The sequence below is a fragment of the Megalobrama amblycephala genome, linkage group LG19, assembly GCF_018812025.1.
Source record: "Megalobrama amblycephala isolate DHTTF-2021 linkage group LG19, ASM1881202v1, whole genome shotgun sequence".
Classification (NCBI taxonomy): domain Eukaryota; kingdom Metazoa; phylum Chordata; class Actinopteri; order Cypriniformes; family Xenocyprididae; genus Megalobrama; species Megalobrama amblycephala.
Genome location: NC_063062.1, coordinates 33860631 through 33872409, shown reverse-complemented (window position 1 = coordinate 33872409; position 11779 = coordinate 33860631). Strand labels below are relative to the sequence as shown.

Genomic DNA, 11779 nt, shown 5'->3' with positions numbered 1-11779 from the left:
TCACTTTTACTTAATTTACTGAAGAAAAGGTGTTCTCTACATGTCCAATGAGAGACATCAGATTCACAACATTCAAATTCTATTGCAATCTGCATTAAAATTGACAGTTTTAGGTAATAGTGGCCCACAGCTGATTAGCGGAAATATCAGTAAGACAATAATAATGTGACTTAGCAGGTTGGCTGGAAACCTACAGCTGCACATTATGTACAAAATATAAAACACAAAACTACATATTTAAACACTCAGTAGAATAGGCCCTATACTGATAATTGATCATATTAACAGGTTGCCATTCAAGAGGAGCAAGTTAGTCCAAAAAATTGGGTACTGCCCCATCTTTAGTGGATAAGCGACCTTGAACTCTCAAGCAGTTGTCAGTAAAATGACGGGAACACAACAAAAAGTTACACTGCTGTTGTGTTGCTGTGGTAATTTTAACCACAGACTCTTCATATCCTCATCTTTTGCAAGTGTATACCAAAACAATTAGCCTTTGCAGTGCAGAAAATAGCATCTTCTCGACATGTACACAACATGAACCAACTACAGCGTTTGAGGGCAGGTCAAAGTAGACGTTGTTCCTGGATCAACCATAGCCATGAAGACCATAGGCGGACATTATGAAAAATGTGTTACATTGTTACATATGAGTGTTATGGAAGCAAGCCTGGAATTACTGACAATTCGTTTCGGCAGAATCGATTCTTTCTTTTGGGAGACAATGGCTTTATTTATCTGCACTTGTAACCTCTGATTCTTTCACTCGATTCTCCCTGAACACATGAAGATGGTATGCTGAGCTCACTCATGCAGCGCGTTTACTGGAGATACATGAGAAAACAACTTCTAAATTTACAGTCATTAGCTCCAACCAACAGGAAGTTGTGAAGATGTGTATTTTTCTGAAAATTTCTGAATTTTTAAATACTCCTCCAAGGTGTTACAACCACACCTGTCCCGGACTCCATTTCCCATGTTCCTCCCTGTTCATCACCTGTTTGCACTTCCCTCATCAGCTTTCCCGCTCCTCCTGGATTCCCTGCACCTGTTCGTCATCGTCAGCACTCCCTTTGTAATACAAGGGGATTCATGCGATTCACGCTTGACTTTGTCAACTTGATGCCAAGACATTGTAAGATGCTAAATTGCAAACAGATTTTTTTTAATCTTAAATGATGTTGATGAAATTAAAAAGGGAAACAGAAAGAATCTTATTTCTTCTAAGTGCATTGTCTGATTCAGGTCAAATTGGTTTGTATGGTTAGTCATGGGGCCTGATCACATGGATGTGGCTGATGTGGTTCATCATCACAAATGACTGACATTGTCCTCTTGTGTTTACATACTCTAGTATTCTTAACTTTTTTTAATCAAATGAATGTGCTACATTTTAGTTCAATAGTATTTATATTTTGTATTATTCATCTCTAAATTACACATCCTTTATTTCTATGACAATGTAATAGGAAAAGTTCACTTCAATAATGAAAAAAGAAACAGAAAGAAAAGACAGTTTATATTATTATATCTCTTTATATGAAGCGTGGACTCTTGAGCTCTTGAACTGTCTGTTCGAATCTTGAATTTGCTCCTTAAAGGAACACACATTCGTCACATTTGTGTTTGTAATTTTATGTTGTAGGTCTTGATTCTTAGTTTCGTTTAATTTTGTAGTTTCATATCATGATTGTTTCTCTGGATTGTCTCCCCAGGCATTCCTTGTTCACTTATTAACCCTTTGTGCCCATGTTTTGTTGCCTTTTGAATTCTGTTCTTGTTTTTTTATTAAATAAGCTGCACTTTTGCTCTGCATAGAAAATATAGATTTAAAAAAAAAAACAACCTTTAAAAAAGAATAACACCATTATCAGTCTTGAAAGGTCTAACTTTAATGAACATTCAAAATGATATGAGGTACAAAAGTAATAATAATAATAATAATCATCATATATTTGCCACAGGCAGCTTTGATTGACATGGCATATATTAACAAAATAATAAAACATAAATAAAACATTCTTCACACAAACTTCACTTCCATTTTGTATTCAAGAAGCCATAATGGAGGTTTTACCTTGACATCAGTTCTCAACAGCTCTAACTAGTGATGCACCTTTTTATCCCCGAAAATAAAGGTAAAGTTTTAATTTATCCGAAAACGGAAACCAAAAATAAAGTTTATTTAATAAAAACAGTTGTAAATGAACTTTTAAAATGCAATGCAAGCAGTTTGTTTCTATTCCAGTTTGTTGTTGAAATATGATCATTTAAATGGTGTATGTAACACAACTTAAAGTACAGATGTAATGAATATGTAATATAGCGCATATATGTATCAAAATTCTATCGAGTTTATAGACACTGAATGGCTTTTCTGAGGTAAATGTGACATTGTTCTCCAGCTGCTTTATTGACGTCTTTCTGCGGTTGAAACACTGATTGACCGATTACATAAGATATGAATCATTTCAGTAAATTGTTCTGTATCTTTCAACATTCCTTCTGCTGTTCATTCATGTTTATTTGCTGCTGTAAATAGCAGTAAACACATTTATTTTGAAAGCTGAGGCTTTGTTTCATATCAGAAGAAACAAAGAACAAAACGTATTGTGATTAAGGCAGACACTACAAATAGCATTGTTAAAATTGTGTTCACACATCAACTGAAAACACACAAAAGATTGATTCCTGGGATTTAAGATCAGTTCATCAAAATGCAGATCGATTTTAAAAAAAGAAAAATCAATTTTGGCAGCTTCCACACAGATGCAGCTTATCCACATTGCATCACTAGTTCTAACAGTTAAAATGTTTATAGTATGGTATTATAGCAATGTCAGTTCAGCAAGCAAATGCTTCTCTTCTGATGTGGTGCTGGCCATTTCCTCACTGTCTGCTTCAGTACAACACTTATCCTTATCTTTCTGAATCTGCTGATTGTCCTGAGAGCTGTCAGGCTCCTTTTGAAATATCCTCAGCTCATTAAAGTGCTCCTTCAGCTGAGTGCTCTCCTGCATGGCCGAAAGTATGGGGGACTGGGACTGCTGGGACAAAAACTTTAAGAGAACAGAAAGAGAGAATGTCAGTAACACAAAACAGGTCATTATCCATTGCCTCTTCTTACCCTTGCATTACCTGTTTTAGGTTCTCTGGCAGTTTAGGATCAGGGAAAATAATTCTGCATACTTTGTAGCTGTACCACACAGCCAGAAAAGCCAGGACAACAGCAGCTAACACCACCAGAAAACTGACCAGGAGCACAACTGCTATGAGCCCGGGCTCTGCCTCATCTGCGCAAACACAGAAACGAACATTACAGGATGTTGAGATTGACCGTGTTTACATGTGCACCAATACTGTGATCATTTCCAATAATCAGAGTAAGGACTTAATTCCTTGGCAGGATCTTCTCTTCACTCCCGTTTACACATCATTTTCATTACTCTGATTATTTGCTAAGAATTGTGGTTATTTTTAACGCCATTATTTACATACCCAATGCACAGCATAAATGATGAACTCATACAATAGGTGATACTGGCCAATGTTTTACAGATTTCTGTGGATGTTTTGAAGTTTTTCGCTTACATGCCTAAAATGTCTTCATTTCAATGTTTTCGACCATCATACATATCCCGGACGAGCCCCCACTTGTTATAAGCCCACTTAAAAGTCTAGGGGCTTAAGAAGGAAGGTAACAAAAAGTCGCAGGGAAAGAGTGAGAGTCGCGCAACGCTGTCAACATAAACTTCAGCTCCCCAAAAATGAGATGTCTTCACCTCTGTTTACGAATCTGAGCATGAAAACGTCACCCGGGTTCGTCACAAACATGCACACTTTGATCAGAGTAGAAAAGATGCGATTGAAGTGTCTACATGCCTGTTTATTGAGATGAAAATCAGCATACGCCACATATTTTAATGATTACGGTTACTACGATTATGAGCTTAATTGCATCAATTTGATCAGAGTGTTGTGTTTACATGAGTTAAAGTTAAATCACAATATTGCTCAAATCTTATGAGGTTGCATGTAAAAGTAGTCAATGAGAGAACATCACAATAACACAGTAAAAGTAAATGTGTACAGTACAAACATAAATAAATGGACATGCAGCACAACTGTAGAACTCAAACTGGTTTATATAGGTGAAAGCTTACTGCTGGATGTGTTGGTTACACAGGTCATGTTGCTGAACTGGCTTGTTTTATTTGTCATACACAAAACCGCCACTTCGACGCAGTACTCCACCAAAGGCTCCAGATTTGTTAATATAACTCTGTTCTGGTCTCTTATTAGTTCTTCCTGTTGAGAATAAATAACAAAGACACATTAAGCATGAAATGCCCTGACTGATATAAATGAAATAGATGTCTTATTCTATTTAATTTGCTATTGAAGGTGGAAATGTGTGTTCAAATTGGGAGGAATTGTATAAGGTTAAAGGGTTAGTTCACCCAAAAATGAAAATAATGTCATTTATTACTCATCCTCATGTCGTTCTACACCCGTAAGACCTTTGTTCATCTTCAGAACACAAATTAAGATATTGTTAAAATCCGATGGCTCCGCGAGGCCTCTACAGACAGCAATGCCACTGAACTTCTTAAGATCCAGAAAGGTACTCAGTAATCAGTGATTCGGAGCGCCAAAGTCACGTTATTTCAGCAGTTTGGCATTTTGACATGCGATCCGAATCACTGATTCGAAACAAAAGATTCGAAGCAGTGTTTTGAAATCATCCATCACTAGATCTTGTTGAAAAGTCATTATTTAGCTTTTTTTGGTGCACAAAAAGTTCTTGTCATTTATAATATTAAGACTGAACCACTGTAGTCAGATGAACTGTTTCAAATATGTTTGAGTACCTTTCTATATCTTGAGAAGTTCAATGGCATTGCTGTTTAGGCCTCACGGAGCCATCGGATTTCATCAAAAATATCTTAATTTGTGTTCTGAAGATGAAATGTTTTATTTTACGGGTCTTACGGGTGTGAAACAGCATGAGGGTGAGTAATTAATGACATTATTTTCATTTTTGGGTTAAACATTGCAGCATAAAAAGCTCAAATGTGACTTGATATGAATATTTGTGGACACTTTCTAATGATCAGGTTGGGCCTCTCAGTATTTCCAATCCACAGGCATTACTGTAATTTAGGGCAGGGGTGCTCAAACTTTTGGGGCCAGGGACCAAAATGTTTCCATATTCACATGTATTAGATTGCTAAACAATTATTTATTTTGTAAACCAGGATTTGTATTTCACTCCTGTCCCAATATCCACATAAAACAGCACCCCTTAGATGCTCAAAAATGTGTTTGGAATAACAGTGTGACGGTAGGAGAGTGCTCAGGCTGACCGGCACAGTCTCTACAACAGACCATTTAAATCGCTTTTTTCTATGTTTGGTTGATTGCATTTTTAATCTGATGAAGAATAGGCTGTGATGAACCGATATGTTGTTCGTACGTTGAAAATAACGAAACGTTTTATTAAAAAAGACAACAAACGAACCTGGTTTCACAGACAGGGCTTAGACTAAGCCAGGATTAGAGTTAATAGGCTACATATTTCATGTTAAATGCATTCAATAAGTCACTTTGGGATACAAGTCACAGCACTTTACAATGAAAAGAAAAGAAAAAAAAGGAAATTTATGGTATAGCACATTATTTTGCAGACCCCACTTTGAGAACCCCTGATAAAAATCAACTAAACAATTTTGTTCAGGGTTATTATAGTTTAAAACTAAAATAAACATGTTGCTTGAAATAAAAGAAACATTACCTGAAATAAAATAAAACATTTCACTTCAGCAAGTTAACACATTTCTCTCTACTTTTTTTTTTTTTTTTTTTTAAATATAAATTAATAAAAACTATATAGAGATATTTTAAAAAAAAAAAATTACAAAACAAAAACAAAAAATTACTAAAACTTGCCCCTTGTCTAAGAGGATCCTCCATCATTAGCAAACAGTAAAGAGGGTCACACACTGAGAGAGGTGCACACGCTCCACATCTTTAAAATTCAAACACACTGTTATTTTTTGAGTTAACACACACTGGCGGCACCTGTTGCCCAACTACGACTCCAGAGGTTGTTCAAAATCCTGGCCTGCCAGATTTTAGTATTAGTTTTCTATTAAATTACATAAACAATGACTTGGAAAAAACATGAAGAATGTGAATTGAACTAGTGAATGGTGTACTGCGGGGGCAACAAAAACTTCAGAGACCATTGCATTCATTACCTTTTTTGCCTCTCCTTTTTTCCAATAAAGGATGAGGTAAGAGACATACGTATAGACATCCCTCAAGTTTCTTTTTTTCATAGGAGGATCAGTGATGTCAACTTCAGTTTGTCCTTTTCTGCTTGTCAGTTCCACACGAGGAGCACTAATATTAGCTGCAGACACAGGGAAATGTTTTGTTATACACATATGATAATAAAACAGCACTCCCTTGTTACAGTGAGACAGAAAATATTTTTTATGATTATTAAAAATGCAATGTTTGATATAGTGCATTCAGAAAAAAAATCACCTCTCCCCATTTTTCACATTTTGTCTGGTTGCAGTCTTATGCTAAAATGCTGTAAATAATGTGAAATGTCACATTTACACAAGTATTCAGACCCATAACTCAATATTTATCTAAAGCACCTTCAGTACAGTTACAGAGACGATTGTTTTCAGCCACCACATTTATCAACGTATGATCATTCGTATGAGAGGATTGGCAGCATAAGAATGTTGAATAATGAAAGCATCAAAGGTTTCGCAGCGTTGATCACTGTAGCCAATCACAGACGTGTTTGTTGAGCATGTGAACGCAATGGCCATTCAGAGGCGTTTGAGTTCATCAGAATCCACTCAGATCGTCAGAGTTTGTTCAGCGTGAGTATGCAGGCTTGTGAATCATTTCATTATAACCAAAAAAGTACAAACACGCGGTAACTAAGAGATTCATTGTGCAGTACAGACAGATGCATTGATTCTAACGGGAGTTTTCAGTCTGTCAGTGTGGCTCAAAAATGTGAATTTTCACTGAAAGTTTAGGAGTTTGCATCCATCGTTGCAGATTTTTTCTTTCATTTTCAAACATAGGCAAAATCATCACACATTTTCTTTTGCTCTGTCATTAGGGATTATGAACTTAAAGGGTTAAAGGGTTAGTTCACCCAAAAAATGAAAATAATGTCATTTATTACTCACCCTCATGTCGTTCCACACCCGTAAGACCTTCGTTCATCTTCAGAACACAAATTAAGATATTTTTGTTGAAATCCGATGGCTCCGTGAGGCCTGCGTAGCCAGCAATGACATTTCCTCTCTCAAGATCCATTAATGTACTAAAAACATATTTAAATCGGTTCATGTGAGTACAGTGGTTCAATTTTAATATTATAACGAGAATATTTTTGGAGCGCCAAAAAAACAAAATAAGTTATTTAGTGATGGCCGATTTCAAACACTGCTTCAGGAAGCTTCGGAACATAAATGAATCAGTGTATCAAATAATGATTCAGATCGCGTGTGAAACTGCCAACGGCTGAAATCACGTGACTTTGGCGCTCCGAACAGCAGATTCAATCCACAGATTCACTGTGTTTTCCGATGCTTCCTGAAGCAGTGTTTTGAAATCGGCCATCACTAAATAAGTCGTTATTTTGTTTTTTTTTTGGCGCTCCAAAAATATTCTTGTCGCTTTATAATATTAATATTGAACCACTGTACTCACATGAACTGATTTAAATATGTTTTTAGTACATTAATGGATCTTGAGAGAGGAAATGTCATTGCTGGCTATGCAGGCCTCACTGAGTCATCAGATTTCATCAAAAATATCTTGTGTTCTGAAGATTAACGAAGGTCTTACAGGTGTGGAACAGCATGAGGGTGAGTAAATAATGACAAACTTTTGGGTTAACTAACCCTTTAATACATTTTGGCATAAGGCTGCAACAAAACAAAATGTGAAAAACAACAGAAGTTAAGTGACTCACTTATTTCATCTACTGTGAAGTTTTTAGTCTCCACCCAATCGGATGTCTCTCCATGTAGTTCTGTCCGAACACGAAGTTGGTAAACTCCAAAAGTGGTAATATCATTAATGAAATCACAGCTTAGTGATGAGCTGCGGACACATCCTGGCTCATAATGATTTCTCCAGTTTCTACACACAGACAGGGAGGAAACGAAACAAATAACATTACAAAACTGCCTTTCATCCACCTAGAAAAGTTGTTTCATTCCAAACAGCTTCATATTTCTGCTTCTAAACCTATCACCAAGTTTGGCCTTTGTGTTTTTAATTCATTATTTGACTCTTTTCAGAGACAAAAGCAGGCCACCAATGTATTTACACAAGAATATTCTATTAAAGCCATTCAATTATATTTTAAAACCATCACACATTTTTAAGCAGTAAAACAAGTATGAGTGTATCATAATTAACTTACCTAATTTCAGCAGTGTAGTTAAATAGTGTATCAGTGGTGTTTTGTGGTGGATCCCATTCCAGAACTAATCCCATGTCCAGTGATGTCACTCTCACATCCTCAGGGATTGGGATGCTCTCTAACAACAAACAGACATACACACATTAACCCTGGTGCGCCCTTATGGACAATTTTTTTTTTTTTTTTTTTTTTTTGATCATTTTGCCTGTGTTAATAGCCAACTGCATACGTTTTGGCACAAGTGTGTATTAAATAATAATAAATCTATTTTACACTAGAAACACAGAACAGTTCCTTTCAGGACCTTAAGGACAAAAATGTCCCCCTTAAAACTGCAATTTTTAATCCCAGGGCCAGATAACTATAAAATGAAGCAATCTTTGTTAATAGGCTTTCATTCTGTTGGGAAGGCTTCAAAATTAAAATTTGTACTATTTTTTTTACCAGATGGTGCCATTTTCTCAGGTTTGGCCCATAAAGCAAATACTCGCTTTATTCTTGTTTATAGAGCATGTTATACAGCCAATTGGATAAATTATGCAGCTATAATTGTGTGGGTGTTTAGGTATGGATGTCAGAGTGTGGTTTGTATGAGTGTAAAAAAAAAAAAAATGTGTGTGCGTGTAATATTTGAGAGAGAAAATCTCTACTGCAAATCACAAATCCAACCACTGTGTGTACCAGTGGAGTTTTGCTGGCATCTAATGGGGAAAGTTTGGTACTGCGCCCAAACAAAATCTTACTGAAAGCTCATTTTTTGAGATATCAACCTAAAATTTGGAACACAACTTGTTTAGATTTCTGGTTTTGATTTTCTAGCAGTTTTAGAGTTCAACATGTTCCATAAAATATAGTTTATATAAAATAATATTCATAAATCATTTTCATAAACTTAAATCTTTAAACTTAAGTCTGTGCTATGTGTAACTTTAATTATTTGACGCACAAGGGTTAAAGGGTTAGTTCACCCAAAAATGAAAATTCTGTCATTTATTACTCACTTTCATGCCATTCCACACCCATAAGACCTTCGTTAATCTTCGGAACACAAATAATTATTAAAATTTATTATAAAGAGACGAAAATATTTTTGGTGCGCCAAAAAAACAAAATAACGACTTATATAGTGATGGCCGATTTCAAAACACTGCTTCAGGAAGATTCGGAGCGTTATGAATCAGTGTATCGAATCATGACTTGGATCACGTGTCAAACTGCTGAAATCACGTGACTTTGGCGCTCCAAAATCGCTGATTCGATACACTGATTCATAACACTCTGAAGCTTCCTGAAGCAGTGTTTTGAAATCGGCCATCACTATATAAGTCTTTATTTTGTTTTTTTGGCGCACCAAAATATTCTCGTGGCTTTATAATATTAATATTGAACCACTGTACTCACATGAACTGATTTAAATATGTTTTTAGTACATTAATGGATCTTGAGAGAGGAAATGTCATTGCTGGCTATGCAGGCCTCACGGAGCCATCGGATTTCATCAACAATATCTTAATTTGTGTTCTGAAGATGAATGAAGGTCTTACGGGTGTGGAACGACATGAGGGTGAGTAATTAATGACATTATTTTGATTTTTGGGTGAACTAACCCTTTAAAACAAATGGCTACCACAAAGGTGTACTAAAATACAACATTGGAAAATACACACTGCCACCACATTCATATTCACAATTCATAATCATTTTTTTAATGTATTATTACTCTTTTCCACATACTGTATGAAAGTCATGAAAACTTCGAAATAAAACAAATGGAAGAAAGGGAATGATGTAGTGACCAAAAAACACTAAAATAGAAAAAAATACATTTTTATAATATACATACATATATGTGTGTGTGTGTGTGTGTGTGTGTGTGTGTGTTATCACTGTAGGGAAATTCATACATAGGCACAATTATATATTCATATATTTTCAACAACATAATACAACACAAACAGTCATATTTGCTGGGTCAATGATCTTCAACTTTAATGCTTTTCTATTACTCTGAATCTGCGTTCAGAAATACAAAATGAGGTTAATATAATGTTTATAATGAGTTTAGAGAACTCCAGTCTATAAAGTGTGATCGCCTGTTGTTCTCTGAATCATTAACATTAACAGGAAGTTCAGCGCATTTACTGTCAGACCGACAGGTTTTCCCCTAAACTACTGTCTGACGACACGACTGAAGTTAGATAAAAGTTATATAATATCAAAGCAGTGTAAAAGAATAACATGAACTAATACTATTAGTATTTATTACACATGTTTCATTCGTGTGAAGTGTCTATAACACATTGTGAATGAAGCTCACCTGAGCTGACGCAGACGATAAAACACAACAAGAGCTCAGACACACCGCAGAAAACTCTCATTATTCCTCTTCAGCGGAGCACAACCGCTTTATAAAGTCCAGTTTGTGATGAAGTGTGTCTCTGAGAGCCGTGGCGTTTGTTTCCTTGTGCCTCTGTGTGTTTGAGAGAGAGAGAGGAAGTGGAGTGAGTCAGTTTAAGGAAAGCGAAAGAAATATGAACTCGCATAATAGCGAATGTTTACAAGAAGAGGAGGAGGAGGAGTTACTGTAACTGAACACACTTCTGTCATGATGAACGTGTTTATGTGATGATAAACAAAATACTGTGTGCTGTAAATGCGAGGAAGCCACTGAATGTTTTATTATTTATTAATATATTTTATAATGGTTTCCACTTTCTTGTTATATTGTTTGTGAGCTCACCTATAGCCTACTCTTATTGGACGCTCATAATTTAATTTAATTATTTATTTAGCATTTGTCAAAGTTGATGTTATATTAGTATTATTAAAATTAATTTCGTTTTCAGGGATGCCATGATAAAACTGACTTATGAGACAGCAGTTTTTGTGAATCGCACGTTTCATTTGTTGAAGGCCTTGTAGTAGCGTACATTATTATTATTATGAATTTCATATAAATGAATAAAGTATTAATTTGTATAGTGTTTGTATAGTAAATGAATAATAGTATTAATTTTACATTAAATGCCTATAATTATTTGTTTTCTCCATTTTAACACCTATTTGCCACTTGTTTGCCACCTGATGTCACCTGATGGAGTTTGGGTTCCTTGCCGCTGTTGCCTTTGGCTTGCTTAGTTGGGGACACTTGACATTTGATATTCAATAGTATTCTTGACATTTATTCAACAGTGCTTCTGATCTGCCTGCATTGACACTACTAGGGCACTTTCAACAAATTGGTGCTCTATATTATATATATATATATATATATATATATATATATATATATATATATATATATATATA

At 35.4% G+C, this 11779-nt stretch overlaps 1 protein-coding gene across 1 annotated transcript; it reads right to left on the bottom strand.

Annotated features, from left to right (window-relative positions):
• Positions 1-1867: 1867 nt before the first annotated feature.
• Positions 1868-11011, bottom strand: crfb4 (cytokine receptor family member b4). Its single transcript, XM_048168935.1, has 7 exons — positions 10788-11011; positions 8471-8588; positions 8015-8184; positions 6261-6415; positions 4164-4308; positions 3139-3293; positions 1868-3059 (listed from the first exon to the last, which is right to left on the bottom strand). The coding sequence occupies exons 1-7, from the start codon at positions 10846-10848 to the stop codon at positions 2829-2831; spliced, it is 1035 nt and encodes a 344-aa protein (XP_048024892.1). The 5' UTR covers positions 10849-11011; the 3' UTR covers positions 1868-2828.
• Between the last annotated feature and the right edge of the window lie 768 nt (positions 11012-11779).

Coding starts and splice junctions, on each gene's coding strand:
- crfb4 (XM_048168935.1), bottom strand. CDS start 10,848: ATGAGAGTTTTCTGCGGTGTGTCTGAGCTCTTGTTGTGTTTTATCGTC. Junction 4,309..6,260: donor AAAAAGGAGAGGCAAAAAAG/GTAATGAATGCA, acceptor TATTCTCAACAG/GAAGAACTAATAAGAGACCA. Junction 3,060..3,138: donor TGCCAGAGAACCTAAAACAG/GTAATGCAAGGG, acceptor GTTCTCTTAAAG/TTTTTGTCCCAGCAGTCCCA.